A 21,091-nucleotide genomic window follows, 5' to 3' on the forward strand; every position below is an offset into this window, starting at 1 on the left:
TCGCGGCCCGCGCAGGCGCAGAGCGAGCGGCCGCCGTGAGGGGAGAAAAGCGGCGGCAGCGCCGAGCGGGGACAGCGAGGGCACAGCGAGGGGACACCGGCGCCGCCATGTACCGGCACGTCACCGCCACCGTCACCGCCGCCGTCCGCCTCCGGCCCGGCCGCGCCTGGGCTCCGGCAGCAGCGGCAGCGCCTCCCGGGCCGGCCCCGCCGCGCCGCCGCTACCGAGCGCGGCTGCAGGTGAGGGGAGAGCGCTGAGGGGGACGAGGCGGGGGCGGGGCTATGCAAATAGCGCCGCAGAGTGGGTGGGGTTATGTAAATATCGACGATTGTGGGTGTCGGGGATGGGCGGGGCTATGCAAATTGAGGCGCGGGTTGTTTTGGGAATTCTATTTATGCAAATAATGAGCGGTGGGTGGGCGGGGACATACAAATAGAGGGTTACGTTTAAAATTGAGGCTGGGCGTGGTTATGCAAATGAACACCCTTAAATAGTTTCGGTTTGACGGTAACGGGGCGTGGTTATGTAAATAACCACCTTAAATAGTTTCGGTTTTGCCGCTAGCGGGGCGTGGTTATGCAAATCGCGAGCGCGTTCACGCTGGGGGCGTGGCTTCGTGCTGGGGGCGGAGCCGGGGGTCCCTGGTGGGAACCAAATGGGAAAAATCTCCCAAAACGGGACAAATCCCCCTCAAATCGTTAAAATCTCAATTTTCCATGTGGCAAATCCTCCCAAAATTGGGACAGTTCCCTTTTCCATGGCACAAATCCCTCCAAAAATGGGGCAAACCCTCCCAGAATCGATAAAAATCCCTTTTCCCACAGGGTAAACCCCCCCTTGAATGACCCAATCCCACCCCTGGGTGCTCCGTCAATCCCCCAGCCCCAAATTCCCCTTTTTCCCCCTTAAAATTACCCTTTCCCCCCCCCAAAATTCCCCTTTTCCCCTCCCAAATTCTTTTTTCCCCCAAAATTCCATTTTTCTCCCCCAAATTCCCCTTTCCTCCCCAAATTCCCGTTTCACCCCTAAATCCCATTTTCTCCCCCAAAATTCCCCTTCCCCCCCCCCCCAAATCTCCCCCAAATTCCCCTTTCCCCCCTCAAATTCCCTTTTCCCCCCAACCTTAATTTCCCCATTTTTCCCCCTAAAATTCTGCGTTCCCCCCCCAAATTCCCATTTTTTCCCCCTAAATTCCCCATTTGTACCCCCCTAAATTCCCCATTTTTCCCCCCTAAATTCCCCATTTTTACCCCCCTAAATTCCCCATTTTTCCCCCCTAAATTCCCCATTTTTACCCCCCCAAATTCCCCATTTCTCCCCCCAAATTCCCATTTTTTCCCCCCCAAATTCCCATCTTTTTCCCCCTAAATTCCCCATTTCCCCCTAAATTCCCCATTTCCCCCCCCTAAATTCCCCATTTTTTCCCCCATAATTTCCCCCCCTAAATTCCCCCCCAAATTCCCATTTTTCCCTCCCAAATTCCCCATTTTTACCCCTCCAAATCCCCATTTCCCCCCCTAAATTCCCCATTTTTCCTTCCCTAAATTTCCCATTTTCCCCCCTAAATTCCCCATTTTTACCCCCCCAAATCCCCATTTCCCCCCCCCCCAATTCCCCATTTTTACCCCGCCCCCTTTCCCTAAATTCCCCATTTTCCCCCCAATCTCCAGGACCTGGAGCCCCCCCTGGTGCCGGGCGCGGCCCTGGCGCTGCTGCCCCCCCCGCGCTGCCCCCCCCGGCCCCCCGGACCCCCGGGCCGCCCCCGCGGGGGCTGCAGGGGCTCGGGGGGGCTCCGGTGACCACGGTGGACGGGCGGCGCTGAGGACGACATCGCCGTCAGGGACGGCGGGGACAGCAGGGACAGCGGGGACAGCGGGGACAGCGGGGACAGCGGGGACACCGAGCCCGGCCTGGGGGCGCGGCTGCTGCTGGGACCCCCCCCCAGCCCGGGCAGCCCCCCGGGGGGCGGCGGGGGGAACCCCCAGAGACACCCCCCGAGCATGGAGGAGCACCTGGCCAGCATGCACGAGCGGCTGCGGCACGAGGTGACACTGCAGGGACACCTGGGGACACCTGGGGACACCTGGGGACACGGGGGGACACCTTGGGACACCTGGGGGGACCCCCCGAGCATGGAGGAGCACCTGGCCAGCATGCACGAGCGGCTGTGGCACGAGGTGACACTGCAGGGACACCTTGGGGACACCTGGGGACACCTGGGGACAAAATGGGGGACACCTGGGGACACGGGGGGACACCTGGGGGACATGGGGGGACACCTGGGGGGCCCCCCGAGCATGGAGGAGCACCTGGCCAGCATGCACGAGCGGCTGCGGCACGAGGTGACAGCTTGGGGACACCTTGGGGACACCTGGGGACAAAATGGGGAGGGGGCACAAATGGAGAGAGGGATAAAATGGGGAGGGGAGGGACAAAATGGGGGTGTGGTGACAGCACTGGGGACACTGGGCAGGGGGTGACAAAATGGGGAGGGGGTGATGAAATGGGCAGGGGGTGACAAAATGGGGGGAGGGACAAGGAGGGGGTGACAAAATGGGGAGGGGGTGACAGCACTGGGGAGGGGGTGACAAAATGGGGAGGGGGTGACAAAATGGTGGGGGATTGATGGGAAAAGGGGGTGGGACAGGACTGGGGGAGGTGACAGCACCTGGGAGGTGACAGCAGCCATTGGGGGATGACAGTGACTCTGGGGGGGTGACAGTGACCCCGGGGAGGTGACAGTGACCCCATGGAAGTGACAGCAGCCATTGGGGGGTGACAGTGACCCCATGGGGGTGACAGTGACTCTGGGGAGGTGACAGTGACCCCGGGGGGGTGACAGTGTCCCCGTGGAGGTGACAGTGACTCTGGGGGGGTGACAGTGACCCCATGGGGGTGACAGTGACCCCGCTGACCCCCGTGTCCCCCCCCCCCCAGCTCCCCAATTTCTTCCTGAAGATCCCGGACTACGGCCTGTACGCGCCCGACATGGAGTTCCAGTGCCAGCACCTGCACCTGCACACGCGGTGGGTGACACCGAGGGGACAGTGGGGACAATGGGGACACTGAGGGGACAATGGGGACACTGAGGGGACATTGGGGACACTGAGGGGACATTGGGGACACTGGGGGGGGCAGTGCCAGCACCTGCACCTGCACACGCGGTGGGTGACACCGAGGGGACACTGAGGAGACATTGGGGACAATGGGGACACCGAGGGGACATTGGGGACACCGAGGGGACATTGGGGACACTGAGGGGACATTGGGGACATTGGGGACACTGAGGGGACAGTGGGGACACTGAGGGGACATTGGGGACACTGTGGGGACATTGGGGGGGCCAGTGCCAGCACCTGCACCTGCACACGCGGTGGGTGACAGTGGGGACACCGGGGGGACACTGAGGGGACAATGGGGACAATGGGGCGGTCAGTAACAGCACGTGCACTTGCACACGGGGTGGGTGACAGTGGGGACACTGAGGGGACAATTGGGGACACTGAGGGGACATTGGGGACAATGGGGGGGTCAGTAACAGCACCTGCACCTGCACACGGGGTGGGTGACAATGGGGACACTGAGGGGACACTGAGGGGACATTGGGGACACTGAGGGGACACTGGGGGGACATTGGGGACACTGAGGGGGTCAGTGCCAGCACCTGCACCTGCACACGGGGTGGGTGACAGTGGGGACACTGAGGGGACGCTGAGGGGACAGTGGGGACACTGAGGGGACATTGGGGACAATGGGGACACTGAGGGGACATTGGGGACACTGAGGGGACAATGGGGACACTGAGGGGACATTGGGGACACTAGGGGGGCCAGTGCCAGCACCTGCACATGCGGTGGGTGACAATGGGTGACAATGGGTGACAATGGGGACACTGAGGGGACAATGGGGACACTGAGGGGACATTGGGGACGCTGAGGGGACATTCGGGACACTGAGGGGACAATGGGGACACTGGGGACAGTCATGGGGACAGCCCTGTCCCCGCAGGGTGGCCCTGGGAAGGTGACAGCGGGTGACAGTGGGTGACAATGGCAGTGCCAGGGTGGCACAGGGAGATGACAGTGGGTGACAATGACACTGTCCCCGTGTCCCCGTGTCCCCAGGGGCCGGGCCATGTACGCCGTGGCGCTGGCGCTGTGCCGGGCAGTGACAGCAGGTGACGGTAGCAGTGCCAGGGTGGCACAGGGCAGTAATGGGGTGGCACAGGGAGGTGACAGTGGGTGACAATAGGTGACAATGACGCTGTCCCGTGTCCCCAGGGGCCGGGCCATGGTGGCGCTGTGCCGGGCAGTGACAGTGGGTGACAATGGGTGACAATGGCAGCGTCAGGGTGGCACAGGGCAGTAATGGGGTGGCACAGGGAGGTGACAGTGGGTGACAATAGGTGACAATGACGCTGTCCCCGTGTCCCCAGGGGCCGGGCCATGTACGCCGTGGCGCTGGCGCTGTGCCGGGCAGTGACAGTGGGTGACAGTGGGTGACAGTGGGTGACAATGACGCTGTCCCCGTGTCCCCAGGGGCCGGGCCATGTACGCCGTGGTGGCTGTGGCGCTGTGCCAGGCAGTGACAGTGGGTGACAATGGCAGTGCCAGGGTGGCACAGGGCAGTAATGGGGTGGCACAGGGAGGTGACAGTGGGTGACAATGACACTGTCCCGTGTCCCCGTGTCCCCAGGGGCCGGGCCATGTACGCCGTGGCGCTGGCGCTGTGCCGGGCCCTGGCCTGGGGTTACTTTGCCAGCCTCAGGCTGGAGGTGCTGGCGCTGACGCGGCACCCGGAGGATTGGAGCGTGCGGGCGCGGTGGCGCCTGACGGGGCTGCCCCTGCACCTGCTGCTGCTGCGCTGGTACCGGAGGGACAAACGGACCCTGCTCAGGTACGGGCACACCTGGGGCACACCTGTGCCACCCTGTGTCACCCACTGCCATCCCTGTGTCACCCACTGCCATCCCTGTGCCACCCCTGTGTCACCCCCGTGTCACTGCCCCTGCCCCTGCTGCTGCTGCGCTGGTACCGCCGCGACAAACGGACCCTGCTCAGGTACGGGCACACCTGGGACACACCTGTGTCACCCCCTGTCACACCCTGCCATCCCTGTGTCACCCCCGTGTCACTGCCCCTGCCCCTGCCCCTGCTGCGCTGGTACCGCTGCGACAAACGGACCCTGCTCAGGTACGGGCACACCTGTGTCACCCCTCATTGTCACTGTGTCACCCCTGTGTCACCCCCGTGTCACTGCCCCTGCACCTGCTGCTGCTGCGCTGGTACCAGCGGGACAAACGGACCCTGCTCAGGTACGGGCACACCTGGGGCACACCTGTGTCACCCCTCATTGTCACTGTGCCACTCTCTGTCACACCTGGGTCACCTTGTGTCACCCCCTGTGTCACTCCCTGTGTCACCTCCTTCTGCCACCAGGACAAGTGGCACCTGCTGCACTCAGTGACACACCTGTGTCACTCCTGTGTCACCCCCTGTCACACCTGTGCCACCCCCTGTGTCACCCCCTGCCACACCTGTGCCACCCCTGTCACACCTGTGTCACACCTGTGTTACCCCCTGTCACACCTGTGTCACCCCCAGACCCACCTGTGCCACACCTGTGTCACTCCCTGTGTCACCCCGTCACACCCGTGCCACACCCGTGCCACCCCTGTGTCACGCCCAGACCCACCTGTGCCACACCCGTGCCGCCCCTGCGTCACGCCCAGACCCACCTGTGCCACACCCGTGCCGCCCCTGCGTCACCCCAGCGGGGTCGGTGCCACCCCCCGATGTCCCCAACGTCCCCCCCCCGGTGTCCCCCCAGGTCCTACGACGCCCTCTCCACCTTCTTCCTCAACTCCCAGGGGCTGATCCGCTGCCACCGCGTGGACAAGGTGAGTCCGGGCACACCTGGGCACACCTGGGCACACCTTGGTGACACTTTGGTGCCACCTTGGTGACACTTTGGTGACACTCTGGCGTCCCCTCCCCAGCTGATGCCAGCCCCCACGGCCGTCCCCGAGCCCAAGAAGCTGCTGGTGGCCGCGGCGCTGGCGGTGGCGCTGGCCCGGCCCTGATGCCACCACCGCCACCGAGAGAGAGGAGGTGACAGGGACACCTGTGTCCCCTCCCCCCCCCCCCCCTTTGTCACCCGTGTCCCCTCCCCCGTGTCCCCGATGTCCCCGATGTCCCCTCCCCATCCCTTAAATTAATGTACAGAATAAAGGAGCGGCGGCGACACGGGGACAGCGGCGGTGCCACCGAGCGTGGGGCGGGGGGGCTGTATTGGGCTGTCCCCAAATGTCCCCAAAATGTCCCCAAATGTCCCCAAAATGTCCCCAAATGTCCCCAAATGTCCCCAAAATGTCCCCCGGGGGGGTCAGCCCAGCTCCTCCCGCGATTTCCCGGCTTTTTTGGGCATCTTGCGGCCGCTGCCGTCCTCGAGCTCCTTGGCCTGGTAATAATGGGGGGCCACCTCCAGCAGCCAGGAGCTGTCGATCTCGATCACCTGGGGACAAGGACACGCCTGTCACACACCTGGGACACACCTGTCACACCTGTGTCACACCTGGGGACACCTGGGGACACCTGGGGACACCTGGGGACACACCTGTCACACCTGTGTCACACCTGAGGACACACCTGTCACACCTGGGGACACACCTGTCACACCTGTAACACCTGTGATACACCTGGGGACACCTGGGGACACCTATCACACCCCTAAGGACAGCCAGGAGCTGTCGATCTCGATCACCTGGGGACAAGGACACGCCTGTCACACACCTGGGACACACCTGGGAATACACCTGTCACACCTGGGGACACCTGGGGACACCTATCACACCCCTAGGGACAGCCAGGGCCACCTCCAGCAGCCAGGAGCTGTCGATCTCGATCACCTGAGGACAAGGACACGCCTGTCACACACCTGGGGACACCTGTGATACACCTGTGTCACACCTGGGGACACCTATCACACCCCTAGGGACAGCCAGGAGCTGTCAATCTCGATCACCTGGGGACAAGGACACGCCTGTCACACACCTGTGACACACCTGTCACACCTGGGGACATCCCTAAGGACAGCCAAGGACACCTGGGGATAGCGATGGTGGCTTGGGGTCACTGCTTTGTCACCTTGGACTTGTGTCCCTTGTGTCCCCATACCCACCCTGGACCCCTGTTCTGTGTCCCCGTGGTGTCCCCAAGGTGTCCCCAGGGTGTCCCCATGTCCTTGCCATGCCCACAGTGTCCCCAAGATGTCCCCGTGGTGTCCCCAAGGTGCCCCCAAAGTGTCCCCAAGGTGTCCCCAGCTGTCTCATGAACTCCTTGGAGGTGCACACCAGCTGGTGGCAGAGCACCCAGCGTGTCCCCATACCCACAGTGTGTCCCCGTGCCCACACTGCCCTGTGTCCCTGTGTCTCTGCCATGCCCCCAATGTGTCCCCAGCTGTCCCCAAAGTGTCCCCAAGTGTCCCCACCTGTCTCATGAACTCCTTGGAGGTGCACACCAGCTCGTGGTAGAGCACCCAGCGTGTCCCCGTACCCACAGTGTGTCCCCGTGCCCACACTGCCCTGCGTCCCCATGTCCCTGCCATGCCCCCAATGTGTCCCCAAAGTGTCCCCAGCTGTCCCCAAGGTGTCCCCAAGGTGTCCCCACCTGTCTCATGAACTCCTTGGAGGTGCACACCAGCTCGTTGGTAGAGCACCCAGCGGGGCTGCAGCGAGAACAGGGCGCTGTTGGGGTGGATGAACACGGGCTGCTGGTGCTTCACCGTGCGGTACCCGCCCCGCGCCAGGCGCGCCGTGTGGTAAAAGAACCCGGCTGTGATGGCCTGGGGGGGACACAGAGAGGGGACAGCGTCACTGGGAGGGACTGGGAGGGCACTGGGATGGACTGGGATATACTGGGAGGGCACTGGGGTCGGTACCCGCCCCGCGCCAGGCGCGCCGTGTGGTAAAAGAACCGGCTGTGATGGCCTGGAGGGGACACAGAGAGGGGACAGTGTCACTGGGATGTACTGGGATAGACTGGGAGGGCACTGGGATATACTGGGAATCACTCGGATATACTGGGATGGACTGGGATACACTGGGAGGGCACTGGGATTGGTACCCACCCCGCGCCAGGCGCGCCGTGTGGTAAAAGAACCCGGCTGTGATGGCCTGGGGGGGACACAGAGAGGGGACACTGTCACTGGGAGGGACTGGGATAGACTGGGATGGACTGGGAGGGCACTGGGATATACTGGGATATACTGGGATGGCACTGGGATTGGTACCCGCCCCGCGCCAGGCGCGCCGGTGTGGTAAAAGAACCCGGCTGTGATGGCCTGGGGGGGACACAGAGAGGGGACAGCGTCACTGGGAGGGACTGGATAGACTGGGAGGGCACTGGGAGGGACTGGGATATACTGGGATATACTGGGATATACTGGGAGGGCACTGGGGTCGGTACCGCCCCGCGCCAGGCGCGCCGTGTGGTAAAAGAACCCGGCTGTGATGGCCCTGGAGGGGACAGGAATGGGGACAGTGTCACTGGGATGTACTGGGATAGACTGGGAGGGCACTGGGATGGACTGGGAGGGCACTGGGATGGACTGGGATGCACTGGGATATACTGGGAGGGCACTGGGATATACTGGGAGGCACTGGGAGGCACTGGGATATACTGGGATTGGGACTGGGAGGCACTGGATGGACTGGGGGGCACTGGATCAGTGGATATTTTGGGGGATATTTGGGGGGATATTTTGGGGGCTGTTTTGGGGATATTTTGTGAATATTTCGGGACATTTTATGAATATTTTGGGGGCTGTTTTGTGAATATTTTGGGATATTTTGGGGGCTGTTTTGTGAATATTTTGGGATATTTGGCAGGGGTTTTGGGGATATTTTGGGGCTGGTTTGGGCGGTATTTTGGGCTCTACCTTCCGGACCAGGTCCAGGTTGCCCCCGCACGAGGACGGCGCGATCTCCACGCGCTCCATCAGCCCCTGCAGCTGCTCCCGCACGTCGCGCGCCCGGCGCAGGGAGCGCGCCTGCACAAAGTGCTCGTAGCACCACTGCAGGGAGTGCCCGCTGGCCACCCACTGCCCGCGGGGACACGGGGGACACGGGGGGACAGCGGGGGACAGTGGGGACATTGGGGGACATGGGGGATATGGGGGACAGCAGGGACATTGGGGACACGGGGGATATTGGGGACAGCGGGGGACATTGGGGACAGGGGGGACACAGGGGACATTGGGGACAGCGGGGACATGGGGGACAGCAGGGACATTGGGGACAGCAGGGAGATGGGGGACATGGGACATTGGGGACATTGGGGACAGGGGGGACATAGGGACAGCGGGGGACACACAAGGGACATTGGGGACATGGGGGACATTGGGAGATGGGGGACATTGGGGATATTGGGGACATTGGGGACATGGGGGACATTGGGAGATATGGGGGACATTGGGGATATTGGGGACAGCAGAGGACGTTGGGGACAAAGAGGGGACAGCGTTGGGGACACACAGGCAGAGGCACACGGAGGGGACAAGGACACAGGAAGGGACACGGTCAGTGCTGATGCTGGATGCTGTCATGTCACCAATGTCCCCAACCTTTCAATGTCCCCAACCTTTCAATGTCCCCAAATCTCCCCCCATATCACCCATGTCCCCAATGTCCCCGATGTCCCCTGGTGTCCTCAACTCCCCAGTGTCCCCAAGGTCCTCAATGTCCCCAATGTCCCCCCAGTGTCCCCCACTGTTCCAGCTGTCCCCCATTGTCCCTGCTGTCCCCGCTGTCCCCATTGTCCCCAATGTCCCTGGTGTCCCCATTGTCCCTGGTGTCCCCATTGTCCCCAATGCCCCCAATGTCCCTGGTGTCCCCATGTCCCCATTGTCCCCAGTGTCCCCGCTGTCCCCGTACCTGGTTGTAGACGTTGAGCAGCACCAGGTGGTCGCCCCCGGGCACGGTGAAGGCCACGCGGGCGCTGTCGGCGTGGAGCACCTTGTCCTTGGGCCGGTAGAACACGGCGTTGTTCACCGACAGCATGGCGGCCACCGTGAGCACCTCCTCCGTGCAGCCGTACCTGTGACAGTGGGGACAGTGGGGACACTGAGGGGACACTGGGGACACGGTGTTGTTCACCGACAGCATGGCGGCCACCGTGAGCACCTCCTCCGTGCAGCCGTACCTGTGACATTGGGGACAGTGGGGACACTGAGGGGACACTGGGGACACTGCCAGAACCTCCTCTGTACAGCCATAACTGAGATATTGGGGACATTGGGGACACTGAGGGGACAGTGGGGACACTGCCAGAACCTCCTTGGTACAGCCATAACTGAGATACTGGGGACATTGGGGACAGTGGGGACACTGAGGGGACAGTGGGGACACGGTGTTGTTCACCGACAGCATGGCGGCCACCGTGAGCACCTCCTCTGTACAGCCGTACCTGTGACAGTGGGGACATTGGGGACACTGAGGGGACACTGGGGACACTGCCAGAACCTCCTCCGTGCAGCCGTACCTGCGACATTGGGGACAGTGGGGACACTGAGGGGACACTGGGGACACTGAGGGGACAGTGGGGACACTGCCAGAACCTCCTCCGTGCAGCCGTACCTGTGACATTGGGGACAGTGGGGACACTGAGGGGACACTGGGGACACTGCCAGAACCTCCTCCGTACAGCCATAACTGAGATATTGGGGACATTGGGGACACTGAGGGGACACTGGGGACACGGTGTTGTTCACCGACAGCACGGCGGCCACCATCAGCACCTCCTTGGTACAGCCATAACTGAGACACTGGGGACATTGGGGACAGTGGGGACACTGAGGGGACACTGGGGACACTGTCAGAACCTCCTTGGTACAGCCATAACTGAGATACTGGGGACATTGGGGACACTGAGGGGACACTGGGGACACTGAGGGGATAGTGGGGACATTGGGGACACTGAGGGGACACTGGGGACACTGCCAGAACCTCCTCTGTGCAGCCATAACTGAGATATTGGGGACACTGAGGGGACACTGGGGACACTGAGGGGACACTGGGGACACTGCCAGAACCTCCTCTGTACAGCCATAACTGAGATATTGGGGACACTGGGGACACTGAGGGGACATTGGCGACATGGCCGCCACCGTCAGCACCTCCTCCGTGCAGCCATAACTGATTGGGGACACTGAGGGGACACTGAGGGGAAACTGGGACACTGAGGGGAGATGAGACACTGGAGACTTTGGGGACACTTTGGGGACACTTGGGGACACTTTGGGGACGCCTTGGGGACGCTTTGGGGACACTTTGGGGACACTTTGGGGACATGTGCGTCACTCACTGCTCGCTCGCCAGGATCATCTTGGCCAACATCGGCTCCACCGGCAGCTCCGCCATGCGCCGGCCCAGCTGGGACAGACGGACAGGGGGACAGGGGGGACAGAGGGACAGAGGGGACAGGGGGACAGAGTGACCACCGGGGACACCCCCAGGGACACCCCCAGTCCATCCCAGTGCTCCCAGTGCTCCCAGTTACCGTGGTGAGCTCGCCCAGGTGGTTCGGGTGGTTCATTCCCCATTCCCCAGTCCATCCAGTCCCTCCAGTGCTCCCAGTTACCGTGGTGAGCTCGCCCAGGTGGTTCGGGTGGTTCATTCCCCATTCCCCAGTCCCTCCCAGTCCCTCCCAGTGCTCCCAGTTACCGTGGTGAGCTCGCCCAGGTGGTTCGGGTGGTTCACTCCCCATTCCCCAGTCCATCCCAGTCCCTCCCAGTCCCTCCCAGTGCTCCCAGTTTACCGTGGTGAGCTCGCCCCAGGTGGTTCAGGTGGTTCATTCCAGTATTCCCAGTCCCTCCCAGTCCATCCCAGTTTACCGTGGTGAGCTCGCCCAGGTGGTTCGGGTGGTTCATTCCCCATTCCCCATTCCCCAGTCCATCCCAGTCCCTCCCAGTCCCTCCCAGTCCCTCCCAGTGCTCCCAGTTACCGTGGTGAGCTCGCCCAGGTGGTTCGGGTGGTTCATTCCCCATTCCCCAGTCCCTCCCAGTCCCTCCCAGTCCATCCCAGTTACCGTGGTGAGCTCGCCCAGGTGGTTCATTCCCCATTCCCCATTCCCCAGTCCATCCCAGTCCCTCCCAGTCCATCCCAGTTACCGTGGTGAGCTCGCCCAGGTGGTTCGGGTGGTTCATTCCCCATTCCCCAGTCCATCCCAGTCCCTCCCAGTCCCTCCCAGTCCATCCCAGTTACCGTGGTGAGCTCGGCAGGTGGTTCGGGTGGTTCATTCCCCATTCCCCATTCCATTCCCAGTATTCCCAGTCCCTCCCAGTGCTCCCAGTTACCGTGGTGAGCTCGCCCAGGTGGTTTGGGTGGTTCATTCCCCATTCCCCATTCCATTCCCAGTATTCCCAGTCCCTCCCAGTGCTCCCAGTCACCGTGGTGAGCTCGCCCAGGTGGTTCGGGTGGTTCACTCCCATTCCCCAGTCCCTCCCAGTCCCTCCCAGTATTCCCAGTGCTCCCAGTTACCGTGGTGAGCTCGCCCAGGTGGTTCATTCCCCATTCCCCATTCCCCAGTCCATCCCAGTCCCTCCCAGTCCATCCCAGTTACCGTGGTGAGCTCGCCCAGGTGGTTCATTCCCCATTCCCCAGTCCCTCCCAGTCCCTCCCAGTCCCTCCCAGTCCCTCCCAGTGCTCCCAGTTACCGTGGTGAGCTCGCCCAGGTGGTTCAGCGCCCCCAGCGCGTAGAGCTGCTCCAGCGCCAGCACCAGCGTCTCGTGGGGGGAGGGTCCAGGAAGTCAAAGTGGATCAGGTCGTTGATACCTGGGGGTCACCTCGGGGTCACCTCGGGGTCACCTCGGGGTCACCTCGGGGTCACCTTGGGGTCACCTGGCTGTCCCCAACCTCCCCTGGGCCACCCTGGTGGCCCCAGTCCCTCCCAGTGTCCACAGCTCCATCCCAGTCCATCCCAGTCCCTCCCAGTCCCTCCCAGTCCCTCCCAGTCCATCCCAGTCCCTCCCGGTGCCCATAACTCCATCCCCAGTCCCTCCCAGTCCATCCCAGTCCCTCCTAGTGCCCATAGCTCCATCCCCAGTCCATCCCAGTCCATCCCAGTCCATCCCAGTGCCCATAACTCCATTCCCAGTCCATCCCAGTCCATCCCAGTGCCTCCCAGTCCCTCCCAGTCCATCCCAGTGCCCATAGCTCCATTCCCAGTCCCTCCCAGTCCGTCCCAGTGCCCACCCAGGCTCTTGAGCAGCAGCACCAGCGCGCCCAGGTCTGTCCCAGTCCCTCCAGTCCATCCCAGTGCCCATAACTCCGTTCCCAGTGCCCCTAACTCCATTCCCAGTCCATCCCAGTCCCTCCCAGTGCCCCTAACTCCATTCCCAGTCCCTCCCAGTTTGTCCCAGTGCCCACCCAGGCTCTTGAGCAGCAGCACCAGCGCGCCCAGGTCTGTCCCAGTCCATCCCAGTGCCCATAACTCCGTTCCCAGTGTCCATAGCTCCATTCCCAGTGCCTCCCAGTCCGTCCCAGTGCCCACCCAGGCTCTTGAGCAGCAGCACCAGTGCCCCCAGGTCGGCCCTCTGGATCTCGGGCACCGCCGTCTCCTCCAGCTCGTGCTGGAACGCCCAGGCCGTGTAGAGCCGGAAACACTTCCCGGGCGCCACGCGGCCCGCGCGGCCCGCGCGCTGATTGGCCGAGGCCTGGGGACAGGGGTGACACACCTGTGACACACCTGTGACACCTGGGACACACCTGTGACACACCTGGGACACCTGGGACACACCTGGGACACACCTGTCACACCTGGGACACACCTGGGACACACCTGGGACACACCTGGGACACACCTGTCACACCTGGGACACACCTGGGACACACCTGGGACACACCTGGGACACACCTGGGACACCTGGGACACACCTGGGACACACCTGTGACACACCTGTGTGCATGGCACCTGACTGGGATACACTGGGACAGCAGTGACAGCGGCCCGCGCGCTGATTGGCTGAGGCCGGGGGACACCAAAGGGACATTGTCACCTGTCTGGGACACACCTGGGACACACCTGGGACACAGGTGTCACACAGGTGACACACAGGTGACCCACCTTGGAGCAGGGTGTCACCACCAGCGACTCCATGCCCGTGCGGGCGCTCACAGGTGACAATAGGGTGACAATAGATGACGATACCATGCTGACAGGTGTCACAGGTGACACACAGGTGTCACACAGGTGACACGCAGGTGACCCACCTTGGAGCAGGGTGTCACCACCAGGGTCTCCATGCCCGTGCGGGCGCTCACAGGTGACAATAGGGTGACAATAGGGTGACAATAGATGACAGTAACATGCTGACAGGTGTCACAGGTGACACACAGGTGACACACAGGTGTCACACAGGTGTCACGCAGGTGACCCACCTTGGAGCAGGGTGTCACCACCAGCGACTCCATGCCCGTGCGGGCGCTGTAGCTTTTCTGCTTGCAGAACCCGGGGTCCAGCACGTACACGATGCCGTCGATGGTCACCGAGGTCTCGGCGATGTTGGTGGCCACCACCACCTGCCGCAGGTGCGGGGACAGCGCTGGGACACGCCCGGGACACGCCCTCGCAGGCCACGCCCCTCCCGGGCGCGCCCGGCTAAGCCACGCCCCATTTGAAGCACGTGATGTTAAGCCCCGCCCGCTTGGAGCTCCAACCAATCGTGGGCTGCGCTGTGGGTCACGCCCAATAAAGCCACACCCCTTTAGGCCACACCCGTTCTGGCCACACCCAATTGAGCCACACCCGTTTTGACAACATAAAGCCACACCTCATTTAGACCACACCCAATTAAGCCCCACCCACTCTGACCACACCAATAACCCCCACCCCATTTAGACCACACCCAAATTAAGCCACACCCACTCTGACCACACCCAATAACCCACACCCCATTTAGACCACACCCATTCTAGCCACACCCACTCTGACCACACCCAATAACCCACACCCCATTTAGACCACACCCATTCTAGCCACACCCACTCTGACCACACCCAATAACCCACACTCCATTTATACCACACCCAATTAAGCCCCTCCAACTTTGACCACACCCAATAACCCACACCCCATTTAGACCACACCCATTCTAGCCACACCCAAATTAAGCCCCACCCACTCTGACCACACCCACTTGAGCCCCATCTACGCTGACCACACCCAATTAAGCCCTGCCCTTCAGACCACACCCCTTTATACGTCATTCAATTGAGCCCCACCCAATTAGACCACACCCAATTGAGCCCCACCCATTTGGACCACACCCAATTAAACCACACCCCATTCAGACCACACCCAAATTAAGCCCCACCCACTCTGACCACACCCAATAAACCACACCCCTTTTGGCCCTGTCTATTTTGACCACACCCAATTAAGCCCCACCCACTTCCATGAAACCACGCCCCTTCCCTGAGGTTCCCCCCCCCCTTAAAGGGCCAGCGCACCTTTCTGACCCCCTAAATGAAACCCCACCCCATTTCCCTTAAACCCCGCCCCTCTCCCATTACACCACGCCCCCCTCTTAAAGGGCCAGCGCACTTTCCTCACCCCTTAAATGAAACCCACCCCCTTTCCATTAAACCCCTCCCCATTTCCCTCAAACCCCGCCCCTCTCCCATTACACCACGCCCCCTGCCGAGGCCCCGCCCCCCTCCCTTAAAGGGCCAGCACACCTTCCTGGCTCTGTAAATGAAACCCCACCCCTTCCTCTTAAACTCACCCCATTTCCTTAAACCCCACCCATTTCCCACTGCACCACGCCCCCTGCCGAGGCCCCGCCCCCCTCCCTTAAAGGGCCAGCACACCTTCCTGGCTCTGTAAATGAAACCCCACCCCTTCCTCTTAAACCCCACCCCATTTCCCTCAAACCCAGCCCCTCTCCCACGACACCACGCCCCCTGCCGAGGCCCCGCCCCTCCCTTAAAGGGCCAGCGCACCTTCCTGGCGCCGGGGGGCGTGGGCTGGAAGATGCGGGCCTGCAGCTCGAGGGCAGGTTGGCGTAGATGGGCAGCACCAGCAGCTCGGGCAGGCGCGAGCCCAGGCGGCGGCAGCGCTCCTGCAGCAGCTCCACGCAGGCCTCGATCTCCTCCTGACGTGTTGGGGACATTGGGGACAGCGTTGGGGACATCTGGGATATCGGGGACATTGGGGACACCCAGGGGATTGGGGACATTGGGGACATTGGGGACATCGGGGACAGGAGCAGCAGCAGCAGCTCCATGCAGGCCTCGATCTCCTCCTGGAGCCCAGGGGACATTGGGGACAGCATTGGGGACATTGGGGACATTGGGGACATTGGGGACACCCAGGGGATTGGGGACATTGGGGACATTGGGGACATTGGGGACAGGGGCAGCAGCAGCAGCTCCACGCAGGCCTCGATCTCCTCCTGGAGCCCAGGGGACAGTGGGGACAGCGTTGGGGACATTGGGGACATCGGGGACATTGGGGACACCCAGGGGATTGGGGACATTGGGGACAGGGGCAGCAGCAGCAGCTCCACGCAGGCCTCGATCTCCTCCTGACACGTTGGGGACATTGGGGACAGCGTTGGGGACATCGGGGACATTGGGGACAGCCAGGGGATTGGGGACATTGGGGACAGGAGCAGCAGCAGCAGCTCCACCAGGCCTTGATCTCCTCCTGACATGTTGGGGACATTGGGGACAGCGTTGGGGACATTGGGGACATCAGGGGTATCAGGGACATTGGGGACAGCCAGGGGATTGGGGACATTGGGGACATTGGGGACGGGGCAGCAGCAGCAGCTCCACGCAGGCCTCGATCTCCTCCTGGAGCCCAGGGGACAGTGGGGACAGCGTTGGGGACACTGGGGACACCAGGGACATCGGGGACACTGAGGACATCAGGGCACACGGAGGGACAAAGACTGGTGGTGGCAAGAAATTGGGGTTGGGGACAGGGAAACTCTCAGGGGAATGGTGACACCCAGGGGACACCCAGGAGACACCGAGGTGACACCGAGGGTGACACCGAGGTGACACTGACCTGCCCGGTGAGGAAGACCAGGATGTCCCCGGGCGGGTTGGGTGACGTGGATCTGCAGCACCGACACCACGCACGCCTCCAGGTAATCGGCCTCGGGGGGCCTGCGGGGACAGAGGGGACATTGGGGACATCGGGGACAGCAGGGGACAATCAGGGGGACATCGGCACCAGCTGTCCCCAAAGGTCCCAGCCAGCCATCTCGCCCTTCGCCTGTGTCCCCTCGTGTCCCCAAATGCTCCCAGCAGCCCCAGGTGCTCTTGAACACCCCCAGTGTCCCCATTAATGTCCCAATAATGTCCCCAATAATGTCCCCAGTGTCCCCATTAATGTCCCCAATGTCCCCAGTGCCCTCAACACCCCCAGTGTCCCCATTAGTGTCCCCAATGTCCCCAGTGCCCCCATTAATGTCCCCAATAATGTCCCCAAGTCCTCAACGCCCTGAACGCCCCCAATGTCCCCAATACCCTGAATGTCCCCAATGTCCCCAATGCTCTGAACACCCCCAGTGTCCCCAATAATGTCCCTAATGTCCCCAGTGCCCCCATTAATGTCCCCAATAATGTCCCCAAATCCTCAATGCCCTAAATGCCCCCAGTGTCCCCATTAATGTCCCCAATGTCCCCAATGCCCTGAACACCCCCAGTGTCCTCGTTAATGTCCCCATTAATGTCCCCAATGTCCCTGGTGCCCTGAACATCCCCAGTGTCCCCATTAATGTCCCCAATGTCCCCAATGCCCTGAACATCCCCAGTGTCCCCAGTGTCCCCATTAATGTCCCCATTAATGTCCCCATGCCCTCGGTGTCCTGAACACCCCAGTGTCCCCAGTGTCCCCATTGATGTCCCCATTAACGTCCCCATGCCCTCGGTGTCCCCAACATCCCCAGTGTCCCAGTGTCACCTTGGTGTCCACGGGGAAGCGCTGCCCCGGGATGACCGGGTGTCCCCAGTGTCCCCAATGTCCCCAGTGTCACCTTGGTGTAGTAGATGTCAATGGGAAGCGCCGCCCTGGGATGACCGGATGTCCCCATGTCCCCAATGCCCTGAACACCCTGAATGTCCCCAGTGTCCCCAATGTCCCCAATGTCCCCAATGTCCCAGTGTCACCTTGGTGTAGTAGATGTCCACAGGGAAGCGCCGGCCCAGGATGACCGGGTGTCCCCATGTGCCCAATGTCCCCAATACCCACAATGTCCCCAACGTCCCCAGTGTCACCTTGGTGTAGTAGATGTCCACGGGGAAGCGCTGCCCCAGGATGACCAGGTGTCCCCATGTCCCCAATGTCCCCAACACCCTGAATGTCCCCATTGTCCCCAATGTCACCTTGGTGTAGTAGATGTCCACAGGGAAGCGGCACCCCAGGATGACCGGGTGTCCCATGTCCCCACGCTCTCCATGTCCCCAGTGTCCTCAATACCCCCAATGTCCCAACACCCTGAATGTCCCCAGTGTCCCCAATGTCCCCAATGTCCCCAGTGTCACCTTGGTGTAGTGGATGTCCACAGGGAAGCGCCGCCCCGGGATGACCCCAATGCCCCTGATGTCCCCAATGCCCTAAACGCCCTGAATGTCCCCAGTGTCCCCAGTGTCACCTTGGTGTAGTAGATGTCCACAAGGAAGCGGCACCCCAGGATGACCAGGTGTCCCCATGTCCCCACGCTCTCAATGTCCCCAGTGTCCCCAATACCCCCAATGTCCCCAACACCCTGAATGTCCCCAGTGTCCCCAGTGTCCCCAATGTCCCCAGTGTCACCTTGGTGTAGTAGATGTCCACGGGGAAGCGGCACCCCAGGATGACCGGGTGTCCCCATGTGCCCAATGTCCCCAATACCCACAATGTCCCCAACGTCCCCAGTGTCACCTTGGTGTAGCAGATGTCCACGGGGAAGCGCTGCCCCAGGATGACCAGGTGTCCCCATGTCCCCAATGTCCCAACACCCTGAATGTCCCCATTGTCCCCAATGTCACCTTGGTGTAGTAGATGTCCACAGGGAAGCGGCACCCCAGGATGACCAGGTGTCCCCATGTGCGCAATGTCCCCAGCGTCCCCAGTGTCCCCAGTGTCACCTTGGTGTAGTGGATGTCCACGGGGAAGCGCCGCCCCGGATGACCCAATGCCCCTGATGTCCCCAATGCCCTGAACGCCCTGAATGTCCCCAGTGTCCCCAATGTCCCCAGTGTCCCCAGTGTCACCTTGGTGTAGTAGATGTCCACAAGGAAGCGGCACCCCAGAATGACCGGGTGTCCCCATGTCCCCACGCTCTCAATGTCCCCAGTGTCCCCAATACCCCCAATGTCCCCAACATCCTGAATGTCCCCAGTGTCCCCAGTGTCCCCAGTGTCCCCAGTGTCACCTTGGTGTAGTAGATGTCCACGGGGAAGCGGCACCCCAGGATGACCAGGTGTCCCCCATGTGCCAATGTCCCCAACGTCCCCAATGTCCCCAGTGTCACCTTGGTGTAGTAGATGTCCACGGGGAAGCGGCACCCCAGAATGACCGGGTGTCCCCATGTGCCCAATGTCCCAATGTCCCCAGTGTCCCCAATACCCCCAATGTCCCCAACACCCTGAATGTGCCCAATGTCCCCAACGTCCCCAATGTCCCCAGTGTCCCCAGTGTCCCCAGTGTCACCTTGGTGTAGTAGATGTCCACGGGGAAGCGCCGGCCCGGGATGCGGGAAGACGGGCGCGTGGTCGAAGAAGGCCGAGAAGCGCTCGGTGTCCAGCGTGGCCGAGGCCACCAGGACCTTGAGCTGCGGCCGGAAGCGAGCGATGTCCTTGATGAGGCCGAAGAGCACGTCCGTGTGCAGGGTGCGCTCGTGGGCCTCGTCCACCATGATCACGCTGCGGACACACGGACACCGGGATGGACACGGGGACACCGGGATGGACACACGGACATGGGGATGGACACATGGACATGGGATGGACACACGGACACTGGGATGGACACGGGGACGTGGGGACATGGGGACACATGGAGCACGTCCGTGTGCAGGGTGCGCTCGTGGGCCTCGTCCACCATGATCACGCTGCGGACACACGGACACCGGGATGGACACGGGGACAGACACACGGACACCGGGATGGACACACGGACACCGGGATGGACACACGGACATGGGGACATGGGGATGGACACACGGACATGGGGACACGGGGACATGGAGCACGTCCGTGTGCAGGGTGCGCTCGTGGGCCTCGTCCACCATGATCACGCTGCGGACACACGGACACCGGGATGGACACATGGACACGGGGATGGACACACGGACATGGGATGGACACACGGACATGGGGACATGGGACATGGAGCACGTCCGTGTGCAGGGTGCGCTCGTGGGCCTCGTCCACCATGATCACGCTGCGGACACACGGACACGGGGATGGACACACGGACACGGGGATGGACACGGGGACATGGGGACATGGGGATGGACACACAGACACGGGGATGGACATGGGGATGGACATGGGGACATGGGGATGGACACACGGACATGGGGACATGGGGACATGGAGCATGTCCGTGTGCAGGGTGCGCTCGTGGGCCTCGTCCACCATGATCACGCTGCGGACACACGGACACCGGGATGGACACGGGGACAGACACACGGACACCGGATGGACACACGGACACCGGGATGGACACACGGACATGGGGACATGGGGATGGACACACGGACATGGGGACACGGGGACACATGGAGCACGTCCGTGTGCAGGGTGCGCTTGTGGGCCTCGTCCACCATGATCACGCTGCGGACACATGGACACCGGGATGGACACACGGACACGGGGATGGACACGGGGACATGGGGACATGGGATGGACACACAGACACGGGGATGGACATGGGGATGGACATGGGGACATGGGGATGGACACACGGACATGGGGACATGGGGACATGGAGCATGTCCGTGTGCAGGGTGCGCTCGTGGGCCTCGTCCACCATGATCACGCTGCGGACACACGGACACCGGGATGGACACGGGGACAGACACACGGACACCGGGATGG

The 21,091-nt window shown here is 62.1% G+C and overlaps 2 protein-coding genes across 2 annotated transcripts in view; one reads left to right on the plus strand and one right to left on the minus strand.

Annotated features, from left to right (window-relative positions):
• Positions 1 to 6,492, plus strand: part of CUNH6orf136 (chromosome unknown C6orf136 homolog) — a 6,862-nt gene extending 370 nt beyond the window's left edge. The window contains 8 exon segments of the mRNA XM_063182066.1: positions 16 to 239; positions 1,671 to 1,745; positions 1,748 to 1,819; positions 1,821 to 2,045; positions 2,938 to 3,026; positions 4,696 to 4,896; positions 5,830 to 5,899; positions 5,999 to 6,492. Of these exon segments, the coding sequence (XP_063038136.1) occupies positions 16 to 239; positions 1,671 to 1,745; positions 1,748 to 1,819; positions 1,821 to 2,045; positions 2,938 to 3,026; positions 4,696 to 4,896; positions 5,830 to 5,899; positions 5,999 to 6,082 (1,040 nt within the window). The 3' untranslated portion in view covers positions 6,083 to 6,492.
• Positions 6,385 to 21,091, minus strand: part of DHX16 (DEAH-box helicase 16) — a 27,848-nt gene continuing 13,141 nt past the window's right edge. The window contains 16 exon segments of the mRNA XM_063182078.1: positions 6,385 to 6,513; positions 7,489 to 7,521; positions 7,702 to 7,842; positions 8,938 to 9,099; positions 9,932 to 10,094; positions 11,361 to 11,428; positions 12,712 to 12,791; positions 12,794 to 12,829; positions 13,548 to 13,710; positions 14,435 to 14,575; positions 15,998 to 16,047; positions 16,050 to 16,149; positions 17,070 to 17,105; positions 17,107 to 17,168; positions 19,700 to 19,745; positions 19,747 to 19,912. Of these exon segments, the coding sequence (XP_063038148.1) occupies positions 6,385 to 6,513; positions 7,489 to 7,521; positions 7,702 to 7,842; positions 8,938 to 9,099; positions 9,932 to 10,094; positions 11,361 to 11,428; positions 12,712 to 12,791; positions 12,794 to 12,829; positions 13,548 to 13,710; positions 14,435 to 14,575; positions 15,998 to 16,047; positions 16,050 to 16,149; positions 17,070 to 17,105; positions 17,107 to 17,168; positions 19,700 to 19,745; positions 19,747 to 19,912 (1,576 nt within the window).

The sequence above is a fragment of the Melospiza melodia genome, unplaced genomic scaffold (assembly GCF_035770615.1).
Source record: "Melospiza melodia melodia isolate bMelMel2 unplaced genomic scaffold, bMelMel2.pri scaffold_148, whole genome shotgun sequence".
Lineage (NCBI taxonomy): Eukaryota > Metazoa > Chordata > Aves > Passeriformes > Passerellidae > Melospiza > Melospiza melodia.